General features: G+C 40.8%; 1 protein-coding gene and 1 long non-coding RNA gene across 2 annotated transcripts; one reads left to right on the forward strand and one right to left on the reverse strand.

The window, feature by feature from the left end:
- Positions 1-172: 172 nt before the first annotated feature.
- Positions 173-8,566, forward strand: LOC134191022 (3-beta-hydroxysteroid-Delta(8),Delta(7)-isomerase-like). Its single transcript, XM_062659576.1, has 4 exons — positions 173-377; positions 1,571-1,717; positions 3,825-3,954; positions 8,216-8,566. Exons 1-4 carry the CDS (start codon positions 193-195, stop codon positions 8,369-8,371), a joined length of 618 nt encoding a protein of 205 aa, XP_062515560.1. The 5' UTR covers positions 173-192; the 3' UTR covers positions 8,372-8,566.
- Positions 8,567-15,399: 6,833 nt separating this feature from the next.
- On the reverse strand, positions 15,400-16,209 carry LOC134191387 (uncharacterized). The gene is made up of 2 exons (XR_009971781.1): positions 15,872-16,209; positions 15,400-15,803 (listed from the first exon to the last, which is right to left on the reverse strand). It is a non-coding gene; the product is annotated as an uncharacterized LOC134191387 (long non-coding RNA).
- Between the last annotated feature and the right edge of the window lie 592 nt (positions 16,210-16,801).

Here is a 16,801-nt window from a genome sequence, read left to right on the forward strand (position 1 = left end):
TCACACGGGTCTGGAAGGCCAGAGGCAATCATAACGCATCATCATTGCGTGCGTGTTAGAGTGCTACAAAAGAGCTACAACAAAACCCAGAACACGCTATCTGTGGTATCTACAATGTGGAGTACTGCACGTGTAGGAATGTTTTGAATACTTAGTTTCTAACGCGCGCTAGCATCACCTGATTCTGAGGCCATGAACTCCTCCAGAGGAATTGTTGGATATACCACTGAAGAGCTAACAGTTGGATGGACTGACCCTATCAACGCTATTCCCATCGCTGTTATAGCAGTTTGCTTGTCTTTCTTCGGTTCTCCAAGAAACAAGACAGCAGCATGGACTCTCTTCAATAGCGCCATTATACACAGTTGGATGGACGGGTATGGTATTTATTGACTTTATTAGTCTTTCTAAATTCTGAGTTAGCCTACTAGCAGACACTGGCAACTGGAAGTCAAATGAGGGAATGCCTTAATTAATTAATTAATTAATTAATTAATTAATGGCTTCAGGAAATAGTTTTAATTAAACCTTGCGAGTGGAAGAAACTGCCTGTGGAACGTTCAAATTTGCTCAATATGCTGCGTTTTGATTGTATGGAAGGTTTCTACTGTCTGTCATACTTAATTAAATGTGCTTGACTGTCCTAGGAAACACACAGATCTGAAGGTAGTGTTTGGCCCTCTGCTTTGCCATAACCAAGGTTCTATTGTAGAACAATAAATTTTTGCGTGGATGAAAGATAATTAACTTTAACCATGAGCTCTAGGTGTACTGTAAAGATCACGTGACTCAGTAAATAGTGTATTCAAAATAGATGGCTGTAATGGCTTTTGTTTTTTACTTTGTGATGTGATATGTCTGTCACATTGCTCAGGAATGTTCGTGGCCATCAATGCAGCTCAATCAGCGAGCAGCGTTTGCAATTGATTGTAAATGGAAACCATAGACAATGGAAGAACTGCCAATTAAATCAGATCTGCGAAATGTTTGTGAAAGACTTTTTTACCAGATCAGTGTAATTCTTGTCGGTGATTGCCAGGTTTTGTTGGAAATAGAGAACAGAACTTGCCTGTCAGCAACTGCTAACGTGTCAGTGAAATCAATCGTTCTCATGGCTTATGACATGCAAACAGGAACCTAACATTGTGTAACCATGTGCGATATTTATGACCCATATGTGATGACTCTCATTACTGTACTTTGATGACTACAGACTATTTACGGACTTTCCGGGCACATAAATCGGCAGTTTTGTATGACTTTAGAGATTTTGCAAGTAGTACGCTAACAAGCAATTATATAGCATCTAAAGTTGAAATTTTTGACGACAATCCTATCATAGTTTTCAGAAGGCTCATAGCTGTGGAAGCAAGGTTGTACACACAGCTTCAGTTACTAGTTGATATAATTGATTGGCATCAGGTTGTTGAGCCTTCTACAGGTACTGTACAGAGTTGTTGATTTAGATACAAGATCGTTGAATGAGTTTTGAATTGGATGTTCTGGGATATTATAGATATCTGCTTTGTTTGATGACTTTAAGTTATTCATGAATTTTCTGTTTGTGCAGGTTGGTAGGCTCTTTGGGACGTGGTCCTTTGTGGATGGTGAATGAGTACACAACATTGGATTCTCGATTTTGGCCAACTCAGGATTCAACCGTCATGGCAATGTCAATGTTTGAACTTTTGGTGATGGGACCACTTGCATTTGCTTGGTATACTGATTTCATGTGCTGGTGTGTTGATTTGGTCAAGTTTTTCTAGCATAAGCAATATTTTCCTGCCCGCTCAGAATATGTTATTTGTATTGTTCACACTCATACAGACTGCTAATAATGGTTGGACATCAGATGCACCTCTGATCAGTTCTGATGTTGCCATACATACATGTACAGAAACTACTTAGCTCTGATAGATATACTGGCCTAGCATATAGAGCAGTGCCTTACCCATGCACTTGCATAAAGACATTACCTGAACAAAGGCAGGCATAGTAGTCACTTGGATACCATGTTGAAGTTGCTGCATGATTTTTCTCTGTCATTTCAAACAGTACATTAGTTGAGCTGCCCTTTCGCAACCAAAATTTGAACTACCAGAAATTTTAATATATTTCTACACAGTCTTATGTACATGTACTTTCGTACATGCCTACATACAAGTAGTTGTGTACACATTATGCACACTTTTTAGTGTGTGTTCCTTCAGTGTTCACTTACTATGAAATATATCAGGACTTGATGTTTCAATAGTTTTAGCTGACATACAGGGTTCTGCCCACAGTGGTCGGAGGTGGTCAGGCCCAACCATCACTCAACAAACACCAACCATCACTCCACATGTTCCGACCACCACTATATATTTAGCTAGTGTTCTACTTGCTCCAAGCTGATGAGCATTGAAAGGTTAGTAGTTTGTTGAAAGGTGAGCACTTTGTTCACATGGTGACACGTGGCAGACTGGCCCTGTTATGATACAATCTATAGTAGCATGGATCAGTCAGGCCACTATAGTGGTGTTTCCGGATATTGTTGAGATGTTCAGTCAAGATAAGATGTCTTTTACTGAAGTATTTCTCCTGGAAACGTCATCAATTGATTGGAGCCAGATCAGACTTTCAGCTTCAGTGAAAGCATTGAGAGTAGTGATGACGGGTCACAAGTAGTGGCAGAGTCTACCAGAGATGAAGGGAATGGAGAAAGCATGAGGATATTTAGGCTTAATTGACTAGAGGATAAAGGCTTAATTAGAGGATATTTGTTTGTTTGTTTGTTTGTTGTAGTAGTGAATTTGTCTAGATCATGTACACCACGCCCTGAAATAAACCACGCCCCTTAATGCAGCAAATACCTGATGACCACTCTGCAAATCTTGGGCAGAACACTGGACGTAGTTTTTTTAGATGTCGTTAGTTTAAGTTGAGCAGTAGCATCAGCAATTTGCAAAAACCTGGATTACAGATTTCTACAAGACAGTGGTAGTGCACTTGAGACAGAAATAAGTATGGAAAGGCTTGCTAGATGGCAGTCTTACCACGGGAGATTATACCTTAATTAACTGGAGCTCTAATTCAGGTGCCATAAGAATAATTATGTGATTAAAATGCACTTGAGTTAGAGGCTTCTAAATTAATATTGCTCTCTGATACTTTTGCTATCAGTAACACATCAGACATTATATAATTTTGTGATACCATTCCAGTTCATCAACCAGTAATGGCGCTGGTAGCATAAACAGTATCAGCTAGATAGCTGATAGTATTTCAGTACTGTACTGACTAACTGTCTTCTACACATTGTCAAAGCCACTGCCATACCATCACTTTTACTACCACCACATTATTTTAGCATATATTGTGATTCAAGCAGGTCTAAGCACCCTCAAAAATATTTATGGTAGGTGTCTGAAAGGTGTCTTTTTTAGAACCAACAAAAATAATTCTAGTGTCAAGGGGGTCTAACCTAGAATGGCACTTGAAGTAGATGTTTATTGTATGTATTCAAGATGAGTGTAGGTTGATTATTATGATATTTTATAGCATCGTCTGAATGCGTACTTTGATGAAGACAGACTTCGTTGGTTTGTGACGAAAGTTAATTAAAGGGTGTTTTGCAGCTTTCTGTCTTATCAGGTGGCTATGCATGATACACTTTGACAGCCGGTCAGAGGTCGGTAGTGTTTACACATAATTTTTTGTATACAGAGTTTTGACTGTAACTAATTTTTCTTACTTTTTCTTTTTACATTTCTTGTCTTTGTGTTTTCTTTATTTGTTTAACTTGTTGTATTACTATTGGTTTCACACATTGAGTTTCATCTTAGGTACGGAGCTATTCAACAGGATCGTTGGTATCAGCATCCTCTTTGTCTTGTTGTCAGCTCATTTCATATGATGGGTGACTTCATGTATATGTTCGCTGAAGCATGGGATGAATTCAAGCATTTGCCTGTGGTTAGTATTAATAATAAATTAGTAATTACAAGGAGCTACATTTAGAGGTCGTCCATAATTGTCGACATTTTCTCAAGCATACAAAGCGTACTCTTTTCGGCACACCCCTCCCCTAAGCCTACGTAAAAAATGTTGGTCACGTGAAGCTGTTCTAATGTACACCATAATATTACTGAAAACTACTGCTACATGCAAGGCAAAAGAACTTGTTTGTTTAACATCATATTTTTTAAACACCATGCAGATTTTAATAGTGAACTGTACGAATAAAGAACACTGTTCTGTCACTTGTTTCCAGTCTTTCCTGGTCTTCCCCGTTTTAACTTGTGCTTCTTCTGGTCCTGATGCTTCATCAGTTGGTACCTCGACAGATAGTGCTTCTCACACAGTGGACACTTGTGCACTTTCTTTTCTGCTGGACGGCTTGAATCTGTCTGAGTTTCCAAGCACATGACTCCACTGTGTACCAATTTTATGTGCTTTTTTGATCGGATTCACTAGTAAAGACATACCTGCATTGGCCACAACTGGTATTCATCACACTCTTCATATGCTGATCTGGGCTACTAAAAGCTAATGTTTTGGACAGTTGGCGGAATGTCATGTAATGCCCAGGATTTTCAGGATCAGGTGTTATTGGTGGTATTAACCATCTGTCACTGTTGGGCAGTTTCATGACGTTCTTGGCACTCATCTCAACAATTGTGCAATCACAGGACATGTCACCGCAAGCTCCCTTTCGAAAACACACCAGTCCCCATCTCCTATCCATATGCTTCACATAGTACCTCCACTCTTCTAGTAGTTTGCACTTTTGTTTGTCACTCTTGATAGACTTCATAGGAGCCTTAAACATTTCTCTGACCTCTTCAAAGTCTGTGTGTTTCAGCTGTCTGTAATGAGAACCATCAGTTCCTCGTACGCCAATTGATGACACCCAGAAATTGTCATGCACTTTGCCATTCCAATACATATTCAATCGATCTAAGGCATTATTGAAGACTGCTCTTTCCTTCTCAGCTCTCTGCTCTGCATCAATTGATTGCAGGGTAGGTGGTACCGTTTCGTCCGGAAGACAAGCAGGAGTAGACACTCCAGCCAGCCATTTAGAACAAGGAGACCACAAGTGTTTGATTGGATTGTATCTGGATAGTCCTGGTGGGAAGCAGACGCTGACGAGCATGTCAAGGTTTTTGTCTTTCCAAAACCGGCCTAAGAAAAACTGGTTCAAATTGGACTTGGGTGACCAGTCAGGACCACCATCTGTCAGTAGCGCAAGAACTGGTTTTCTCACTGAAGATTCTTCATCATAGATATCACTCAAATCATCTACGTGATCCGAAATGTTAGTAGACGTGTTTTTGACGCACCTGTTATAGATCCAGAGGTCCTGTAGCAGGAACATCCAAGATTTCCCGGCCAAGCTTGTCCTTTGTAATTTGCATGTCATCACCTTGAGGTCTGAGCAAAAGGTATCCATCTGGCTCAATTAAATATCCAGGTACTGGAAAGTCGTGATCTTGAAAACGTGGTGTATCATCTTTTGGAAAAAATGCCGTAGCTGATGATATCGAGAAACTGCTTGCCCACCAATGTGTACTTTGGCCTTGCTATCACATGAAAAAATACTACATTCTGCAGGAAACTCAGCGCACATCTGGCGAATGCATTGTACAGAGGCAAAGTACTCATGGACATTTGGATTGTCCTTACTCAAGTCACAGGCTTTTACTCCCACTCAAATATTTAGTGCATTCTTGTGTCTTGCAACTTCAGCAGTGTTAGATCTAGCTGGCTTCAAAAGATTGTAAATCTTTGACTTTGAAATGCTTGACAAACCATCAACATTCTGAAGCACATGCTTTTGAATGTCTTCTAGACTAACAACACAGGAAGTTGAGGTACCAGTACGTCTTCTTACATGTGCTGCAAACCCATGCAATTTTACAAAGTCCATGATGAAAGTGAGAAGTTGGGGATACTTCCTCTGCAAAGGCACAGGTCCAGGTCTTTGGTAGAACATGATGCCTTCTTTGTGCGCTGGGTCAGTAATAAACATTGTTCTGTCATTCTCTTCCTTACTATCGATCTTCTTGTTTAGGGTCATCAACTGATGTACAATTTTCGGCCTGAATAACAATTCTGTGTAGTCCAGTAAAATGAACTTATCACCCATTTCTACGCATAAAACAGGAAAAAATTCAACAGTCTGGTTGACTACATTTCTCAACGTACATATGTCAACATCTGCTATGCATAATTCCCTCTGCAAAACAAATCTGTAATACACTCCATTCCCATGTAATAGCATTTGTCTCTGATTAGGGGAAGTTTTTGAAGTTGTTTGGCATTTAGGGGAGATAACTCACTGCACAAACTACATTCAACTTCAGAAATATTTCAATTGCTGACTCCCAACTCAAACCCAATGAGTTACTTGCCAAAAACGTGTATCGGCCACTGCCAGTCAGTTTGCAATGTTTTAAATTGTTTCTGTGCGCGGATGCAACTTTGAAGGTAGGGAATGGCTCTCTCCAAAGCACTTTTAGTCCAGCATGTTTGGCAGAAGAGATAAAATCTTGTTTAGCTTCTCCTGGCATGACCGAAGCTGAACTGCTAAGGTCGTTGTAACAACACTCATGTTAGACAACTCCAATAGCCCAGTCTTCAAGTTACTGAGTGATTTTTCCGCAGCTTAGTTTGCTTCATCTACCTTTGATTGACTCTTCACAAAAGTTTGGTTGTCCTTCCAAGCTGAGAAAAGGTAGAAGTACTCTTTGGATGACACTGCAATAGAAGTAAGCATTTTCATGAATTCTGGGTGTGACCTGACATCATCAGAGAGCAGGTCAAAGCAATTTATCTCTATCTGCATGCACAGGTGTGCAATAGCACAACACTGACTGTCTTGTACACGTTTGTCAACGCCTATCCCAGCAGCAGCAGTAGCAGCAGTGCTGATCTCTTGCGTGGCTATAGTCACTTCTATTGGCTGACTCTCTTCTGTAGACTTGGGCTTACTAGAAGAATGCTCCGCTCTCTCCTTTGATATCTGAAATGGGATATTAATTCTACAGTGAATTCTTGCTCTCAAGCGGAGAATTCTGAACTTCATTTGCTACCTTAGGCTGAACTTTGAAAAACGAAGTGATATTGTTGCGTTTCAGTTGGTCGATCCTCTTGGAAGCCCTTTCAAAGATTGCCGCGTACATTTCGTTGTTCTGACTAGCTGTCTTTCATTGACGTTGCGCTTTCTGCACACCTTCCTCGCGAGACAGAGATGGGCTGACAAAGACAAAATGCATTCACAAACTGATGATATCTGTTCGCTGGTGCTTTGTGAACAGCGGAAAGTCTCTTTGACAAGTTCCTCAGGACAGCAGAGTACTTCCCATCTCACGCCATACACGCTTCCATCACGTGCGCCGGCCAAGCTAGTGCGTGCTATATGCGTCATGCGTATTGACTTGAAGCGATAGTTACGCGCAGGCATAAATGCAATATCCTGACTCCAGTATAACTTCTACTTCTACTAGACCACAAGAGGTCATCGACATTTTATTCCACGCCCCCAAAGCATACAACTACTTCTACCCCCCTCCCTCTAGTGCACGCTTTGTACGCTTGAGAAAATGTTGACAAATATGGACGACCCGCTAGTGCATATACTTGTGGTTCTATCTGTTATTTGTGATAACAAAAAATGCCCTGGCAGGAACTTGTACCTGGACAGACAAACTTACAGACAGACTAGATGTCATTGGTTTCTCTTCAGCACGGTCTAGAGGCTCTGCTGCTCTGTGGTGACTATAGTCACATGAACACTCTTAGTTACAGTATCATCTAGGGTGCATGAAGCATACTGAACCACTGCATGCAGATCTCAATCCGAGGCCTTCGACTATCCAGCTACAACTTTGATCAAGCTGTATACACTTGTCCAATCTGAGAAACATGCCTTTGTTTGACAGACTAGATTATGGCATTAAAAACCATTGACAATTGTATGTATTTAGCTACTAATGCTCTTGTCATGATTACACAGTATGAGCAGTGCAGATTAGAATGAAGTCCCATTTGATCAAAGTGTCATGAATACAGTGGCCAACCCCAGACCTCTGCTGGTTCTGGTTCTGCCACTGCTGTGTTGCTAAATTCTAATGTTGGAGTTAGGGTTAGGGTTAGGGTTAGATAGCAACTGTTTGTAACTATGAACTTGTTTGTACAAATTTGGAATTAAATCAACTGTTTGTATTTGCAGAAGTTTCCGCTTCAGTTTAATTCATATTATGAGTTCAAGTATTTTTGGTTTGTTTTTATTGGCCTCAATCTTATCTGGTTTATTGTTCCACTTACACTCATGTACAAGAGTCTTCAGGCAATGAAACCAAAAGAAGAGTCTAGGAAGAATAAGTGAACAATGACTTTCTACTATCTGAGTGCAATAGGACATCATTAGTTGATGTATTTTTAGTTGCAGTGTATTGTGTATTGCAGAGTTGCGTTCTGTATTTATTTGTCTTGATCTAGAAGTGGGTCTGCAATGAATAAGATTAATGAATTATATGAAGTGGCATGCATTGGACATGTTGAATTGGCCTACCACACTATTGATAGTGGAAAGAAGCTAAGTAACAGTTAGAGTTGTGATTTTGACTTGGGTTTCACATGCAGAAGAACAATATAGCTGATGTGGTTGTCTGTGTGGTATGCAATTGAAGGACAGTGACAAAAAGCACCTAACTGAGTATTAACGACTGGTAGTAGGCAGTTAGATGATGAAGTTACTATGTGAATGTTGGACTTGGCTGGGTCCTGGGTTAGGGCGGGCTCATACATCTAGAGTGACATTGCACCCAAGCTGTAGCTAATGACTTTTGTACGATTTGTTGATTGACTGTTTATGTATGTTGATGTATCTGAGTGGATTGGCTTTTGGCTTTTGGCTTTTTTGGAAGAGTTGGAGAAAATGTATTGTCTGACCACTGAGCCATAACATGAGCTTTGTGGCATACTATAGCACACGTATATATTCCTTGTGTCGTCGAGTACAAGTATAGCACGCCATACTTTACACCAGTAAACTATAGTATAGAGTTTCTGACAACGGCTGTGACAGACCATGACTTCGGCAACTTGGCATAAGAAAAATGTTATTACAATTTGGCTAGTTTACCAATGATGCATGACTGCTCCTTCATTGAGAAAAAAGGAGATTGTCAATCAGGGTACTCAAGACTTTATTTATACATGTGCATCATGATTTAATCTTTAAAATGTAACAGCGTATTTGTGAATTGCAAAGTGTCATGTTTTCTTCACTCTTTGTCTTTGGCTGCTGAGAGCGAATTATTTACTACTGGTTTGAAGGTGTTGGTGTATGCACAAAAATTTTGAGTTGCTTGCCTGATGTTGGAAGTTCTAAAATCTCAAAGTCGCCTATAGAGACTAGCTACTATGCTGAAAACAAAAGCTGAGATTTTTATCTAGGCAATAGCACTAACTGTTGTGATCAGAAGCATGCTCAAGTAAATGTCAGCTTTTAGAAGTTAATCAGACACCAGGAGTCACTTCCACATTTATCCTCGAACTGAGCAAAAGTTGGTTGTATAGTAATCATCGTTATAAACATTGCATCAGGGATTTTTCCTAATTATGCAGGTACATTATAGTCAATTTCAACTAAGAGAGGATAAGTCTGTCCCATTTTAAAATGTAAATCACGGCTTTCATGACAACTTGATTTTGCAGAATGAGCAATGCAAGAAAGCCTCGTACGACACTAATGGATTTGTACAAGTCACAGAGTAGGGCCTCCCGTTGTAGGGGTTTTAAGACTTCACTACAACATGTAATACCATGCATGGAAGCTAGTTGGTTATGACTCTAATTTGGGTTGTTTGTATTTATTAGTGCTGCCATTATTCTAATCAGCTTTGTAGAGCTTTGCCACATATCACATAGAGTACATCCTACATACAGGGCTTGTGTTGTTGAGATGTAGCACGTCACGTTATACTGTACGCTATGCATTAATTTTTAATTTGAAAGAGTAATTAATTATAGGGTACTGTGAAAGACCATGATTTTAGCAACTTAGCATGAGAAACTTTTATTTTAGCTACTCATGTGTATTGAAAGATGAGGGTTGTAAATCAGGCTACTCAAGACTTACACAAATTGTCATGCTCATGATTAGCTAGATCTTAAAAATGAAACACGTCAGAGATTTCACTGTATGTATTGCAAAATTACAATCTTGAGATCAACTAATTTACTTCCATCTAAGTGTCATTTCTCTCTTTGCTCTCTGTCCATAGTAACTGGTGACAACAAATAACCTACTAATGGTTTTCTTCAACAGTGACATTCCAAGCACTTACTAAACACAGAACAGTATGGAGATCTTGCTGTAAACCAATGTACTTACCAACATTTGTGCCACTTTAAATTTGCAGGTGCCTGCCTGATATTGCAAGTCGCCTCTAGACTACCCTGCTGAAAAAAACGAAAAGCTGAAATTTTTGCCTACTATAGACAATATTACTCAGTTAGGATCAGAAGCATGCTTACCACACTAAGTAAATGTCAGCTTCCAAAAGCTAATCAGACACCATACACATAGAATACATGTGTACCCACGAACAGCATGAGCATCAGTTTGGGTCCTGCTTGTCACGCAGAATCATGGAAATCTATGCTTTGGCAATTTGCATGTGGTTTTGTCCTATCAAGCAGACGGTAACACACAACAAAAGTACCAGAAAAACATCAATACATAATTTAAAACTTTCTTGCCTGATTGAAGTTTTCTGTATTTGATATTGACCATATGCTTGCTACTGTACTATAGCACAGATACTTGATAACTTAGTAAAAGCTAAGCTTACAAATCATCTCATGATCATTAGTTTAGACACATAGTGCATATCAGCTAGGCAAATAAACACATGACAGTCTGTGTCATTGTCATGCACTGGAATCTTCCGGATGAAGTAAAACAATTGCTTGCCTTACTCAAGGTTCTCACTTGCATGCTTTTAAATCAGAAGGTACAATACCAGGCCAATTATAGCCGCAGATGAGACTTTAGTTGCTTTAGTACAACCACAGTGCCTGACACTTAATCAATACTTGTACATACTTCATAATTACCACAATGGTCACACTTGTTGTAGTCAATGCAGTTTTTAAAAATGCATTTACATTTTGCATGAGATTTGAACACAGGTGATTAGTATACGATTATTGATCTGCAGAATAGCATGAAACTAGACCACGCCCTCTATTAAGACTATATTGCGTGATGGTCTCTGACCTGATTGGCACATGCGAAGAAATTCGTAGAAGTACGTGCTGTCTAGGAAGACAAGGTATCTTCTGGATTCAAACAAAACTAATCAACAAGAAATTTAATCACAACTCAAAGATGTTACTGGTTGCTTGAGAACATATATACTGCAATTGTTACTTTGTGCAGAAATGCATTACTTGGCCAATGGCGTAGAAATGTCATCCAGGTTTCCAGGTTGGGCGCCAATTAATTTATTAAAACTCAATGCGCGGCAAGTGGCGCCTCGTGTACCCAAGACGTCTGCGCGCAAGAGTAGTTTTTGTACTGTCGTCTATTGAAGCTCCTCGTTTCTTCTACTTGTAGCTTTTTTTCACTATGACCTATTATATATATATATATATTAGTGACCATAGCCTTCTGATTGAAAGCCATGGCCCCGTGCCCCCGTGGTTCCTACCCCTACACACACACACACACACACACACACACACACACACACACACACACACACACACACACACACACACACACACACACACACACACACACACACACACACACACACACACACACAGTTGAGCCACTTACACGTCGTCTATGAGCAGCAGTCAACGGTTGACTATAATTTAATTGCATTTACAAGATTTTCTGGCTCCGATGTCGTTCTTCTTTACACAACATTATGAGTTACAGTTTAATTCCTACAATCAACAATTTCCTAATTTGCATTTGGAACTCTTAGCTCTTAGCATTAAAGGGTTAAAGAGTGTGATTTCGGTCCGTCGTGTGGGTAAATCGATTACATACATCTTACAAGACAAATCCCTTTGGTTGCATGAATGTAGACCTCTATGAATGTAGACCTCCAACGGTTGAAAACTAGTGCATGCTTATGGTCACAGCCACTTAAGTTGTGTTATACACAATTACATTTTTAGACCAACATCCAGTAACATAGCAGCAAAACAAATTGCAAGACGTATACATACTAATGGTTACATTCAAGTCACGTCAATGCTCAAAGCAAACACTCAAAAACAAGATTATGAAATACAACAAAAAAATGAATCTCAGCAAATTAGACGAATACAGCCAACAACCAAAAATGACAGCAAAGTTCAGCGAGTACCATAGTAGTTTGTATCGAGTTTGCTCATAACTTTCAATGTTAGCGACTTCGCCCTTCCTCACTCTCTCTACGACGTCTCGTAGCCGTGCTGGGACACAAAATTCGAACTGACTGCGAGATTGCAGTTATCGGAATGATGTCTCCAAACGCAGAAGGCACTGCAGTCTCAAATTTTATCTGAAAGTAGCATAGCTCGTCTTTCTTGTGAAACGTCAAGTCAATGTTTTCCATCCTGTTGCGTTTTATTGCCAAAAACGACAAACTAATAGAAAGATCGAAGCCTAGAGTGAAACGATAACACAGTCCGAAGTTAAAAAGGTTTACCACTTTCTGTAACCTTCTTTCTCGCGCAAAACAATTGTAACCGTTCGCTTCTTTGCATCCTGTTTCCAGCTTGCAGGCATACCGCGACCCAGGCAAGATGTGTAGACATACGGGTGTTTGGCTTCTTTTGCAATCACTGCGCTGATTGTAAGAGTGATATCTCCTGTTCCTTTAGTCACGTTTTCCACCTGTAGTGATACAAAACATGAAAAAATTGTGTATGAAGAAAGAGACGGGTGCTTTTGGCGTTGGATCAGCCCTAGAAGCTTGTTTATACCTGAATAGCCATTGGTTCCTTGCTTTCCGTTTTCAAAAGACCTTTTGCTCCACTCTCTGCTTCTCTCTCATAGCGAGCACGATGAACCTAAATACCAAAAACAAAAAGAGAGTTAAATACAAGACCCGTTAGTGTCTCTACGTAGCCCAACGGACCATTTACCTTGGGTGCTTGAGTAATTATGTTGATAGTAGGCTTGTTGACTGGCAGTCGAGGACTGCAACTGTGGGTGTTCGGCCAGCACGAACTGCCATAGGAGACGTCGTTCCACGCACTCTGGTCATGAGCGAAAAGAAATGTCGGGTCTTCAACGTTGGATGTTGACACGGCGTTGATTATGGTATCGATATCTGAGCCTCTCAGTATAGCTTCAACATCATCGAGTGCAGTGGTCTGTAGTCCCTGCTCCGGTATTCCCTGTTGTTGTAGGAGTTGGAAATCTTCTATAATCTGTGAGATGCCCTCCCATTCGTCGTCATCGTAGCTACCGCATGTGGTCGTTGCATTGGGGAATTGATTGGAATACGAATCCTCGCTGCCACTGGGACTGGAACTGAGCTCGTTTTGAGGCCAGTGTTGATCGATTTGCCTGTCAACGTTCCACGCCCTCTGGTCATGAGCGAAAAGAAATGTCGAGCCTTCGACGTAGGACGTAGACTCGGCGTTGATTACGGTATCGATATCTGGACCTCTCAGTATAGCTTCAACATCATCGGGTGCAGTGGTCTGTAGTCCCTGCTCCGGTAGTCCCTGCTGTTGTAAGAGGGGGAAATCTTCTCTACTCTGTAAGATGCACTTCCATTGGTCGTCGTCGTAGCTACTGCATGCGGTCGTTGCATTGGGGAATTGATTGAAATACGAATCCTCGCTGCCACTGAGACTGGAACTGAGCTCGTTTTGAGGCCAGTGTTGGCTGATTTGCCTGTCTACGCCTAGAGGCCACGCATGTGCAGTGTGGTGTTGACTCAATAATTGAGAATAGTTCTGTGCTGCGCTGGAGAGCTGAGAGCTTCCCATGGCCATGGAATCTCCTTCCCAAACAGTTTCTGAAGAGTAAGGAAAATGGTAGGGTGTCCAAACAGAAGAAATTCTCGCTGCATTCTCGGTCCAGTAACTCTGTGAAGGAATCGTGATCGGCTGAGAAATTGAGAAGTTAGCCGTGCCATGGAGACCATTCTCCACACCACTCGTTTTGCCTCGAAGACCAAGACAACTTGCATGAAGAGCCATTGTCAACAATCGGCATGAGTCAACTAGCGAGTGCAACTGAATTGCAAGAGCTGCACTGAACGACGTCTATGGACAGTGTCCAACTGATCCTATGAGGATCCGACGTAGGTATATATCCCACAGCATGCAGGCCCTACATTATGGATGTTGGCCAGATTCCCTGTTTAATTACAGGGACCAATCATTAGCTAACATGTCACTTACAAATAGTATACAATCCCTTTAGGAATAACTAACACGTGCTTTGCGGGCTGACTAGTACAAGAATTGCCAGACTCTTGCAACACCAGATGCACATGAAAGTCGACGTCCCCCCCCCCCGCAAGATTCGATTTGGGCGACCTCTAATACATGAAACGGAATATTACAAGTCCGATTAGAATTGTTTGCATCAATGAGTTCACTGTTGCTCCAGAAGTTTTTTCAGCTCGTCATACATCGCTTGTATCGAGTATGTATACTATGCATGCGTTAGCGCAAAAATGTATATCTTTGGTGCACTTTCTTAGCTAGACTTGCTTGAGTTGCATATACGGTCGCGATATTTTTCAGATATACTATAAACACGAGTCTAAGTTTGATCCTAAAACTGATAATTGTTCAACGCGGAACTAGAAGTTCTCCTCGCTGCGTTCTCTGTTCAGCGACGGTGTCAAGAGATCGGTAGATCAGCTGGGACACTAGAAGTTAGACGTGCCAAGTAGGTCGACATCCTCTGTGTCAGTCGTTTCGTGTCGTAGACCAAGCAAAGCCATTGTCAATCTCCAGTAGCTACGTAACATACCTTACCAAAGCAAATGGCTACAGTTTGCCGTAACGCGCTCTCTAGAAGTTTGATTTAATGAGTTGTTGTACTGAATATAGAGTGTAAGATAGGTTGGTTGTAGTGGTCTTTTGTTTATGTCACATAGTTGTACGTTTAGTGTGTATGTATGTCCACGTAGATGTATGAGCCCTGAGTGGGAACTGTACTATGTGCGATAACAATAAAATCCATTCATTTAATTCATTCAAAATTTATTCATTTATTTGATATAAACCCTACTGTCCAACTGATTCAAAAGAGTGCACTAATATATGTTTAGGTAAAAGAAAATGATCTAAATCTGCTGCTGCAAAGACTGTAGTCAATAATCAGTAAGACTAAATGCATATGTGCTTTACAATTACCAAAAGAGTTCAATACAACTGTGTGTTCAAACAATTACATTTTCATACAAAGAGTAACATAGCAAAAGAGCAAACTAAAAGAGGTACATACTAGTATATAGAGTCACAAACATACATTCAAGTCATGTCAATATTTAGAGCACTCAAAACATCAAATCAAAATGCAAAATATGTCAGAGGGTTAAGCTGCAAACAAGTAAAAAATGAAATCAAATTGTAATAGTCAGTATAATTGCAATTTACTAGTTTCGGACACAGAATGCGTACAGACTCCGTCGTTGCAGTTAGCCAAGTGATATATATTTCCAGACGCAGAAGAAACTTCCATCTCAAACTTAAGACAAAAGTGGACAAGCATTTCTTTCCTGTGCGATCTCAAGTCAATGTTTTCTAACTTGTTTCGTCTTATTCCCAAGAACGACAGACTAGTAATAATTAAAAAGCATATAATAGAACGCCATAGCACATGCAGTGCAAAGTATTATCGAGTTACCTCTTCCTGTAACCTTCGTTCTCGTGCAACACTGTTGAAACAGTTCGGTTCGTTGCATCTCTTTTCCAGCTGGAAGGCATACCACGGCCAAAGCAGGATGGAGCGATGTAAGGGTGTTTGACCCCTGTAAGAGTCACTGCACTGATCGTAACAGTGAGATCTCCAGTTCCTTTGTCCACATTGTCCAGCTAGAGTTACAAAACAAGTTTGAAGACTAGGAGACAGGTGTACTTGGCGTTAGATCAGGTCCAGAGGTTGTTTGCCTGAATGGAAATCGGGTCTTTGCTTTCAGTTTTCAACAAACCTTTTGATCCGGCTTCTGCTTCCTTTCGTGCGAGCTCTGTAGGACTGAAAGAAACAAAGGTAAAAAACGGATTAATTGATGATAGTTGCTATTTGCACTAGTCTGTATTACCTTTGGAGGTTGACTAATGATTCTAATAGTAAGCACTTCGACTGTCAGTTCAGGTGTGCAACTGTGGCTGTACACAAGTACGAGCTGCCATGAAAGACGTCGTTACACACACTTTGTTCAAAGACAGAATGAAATGTGGAGGCTTCGACGTTGGACGAAAAGATGGTGTCGGTTAGCATAGCCATGTCCAGGTCTGTCAGTAAAACTTCTTCGTTTACAATATCATCCGGTGGCGTGGTTTGTGCTCTTTGTACTTGTAGGGGTGGGGACTCTTGTATCACATGAAAGACGTCATCCAGAAATTTTTGTCGTTGTAGCTACCGTCTGTGCATTGAGCGACTGCCTAGAATACGAATACTCGCTGCTACTGGGACTAGAACTGAGCCGGTTTTGAGAGACCCAGTGTTGGTAGGTGGGCTTGGCCACGTCTTCCTGATCACCTCACCCATGTGCGCTGTCATCATAGAACCAGGGGCGTACCGTGGCATGGGCTAAATGGGCTATAGCCCCCCCAG

The sequence above is a fragment of the Corticium candelabrum genome, chromosome 15, assembly GCF_963422355.1.
Source record: "Corticium candelabrum chromosome 15, ooCorCand1.1, whole genome shotgun sequence".
Lineage (NCBI taxonomy): Eukaryota > Metazoa > Porifera > Homoscleromorpha > Homosclerophorida > Plakinidae > Corticium > Corticium candelabrum.

Bases quoted from the DNA above. Each gene is read 5' to 3' on its own strand.
- LOC134191022 (XM_062659576.1), top strand. From the start codon at position 193: ATGAACTCCTCCAGAGGAATTGTTGGATATACCACTGAAGAGCTAACA. The intron at 378-1,570 runs GTATGGTATTTA...CTGTTTGTGCAG, and splicing joins ATACACAGTTGGATGGACGG to GTTGGTAGGCTCTTTGGGAC. The intron at 3,955-8,215 runs GTTAGTATTAAT...TTGTATTTGCAG, and splicing joins AATTCAAGCATTTGCCTGTG to AAGTTTCCGCTTCAGTTTAA.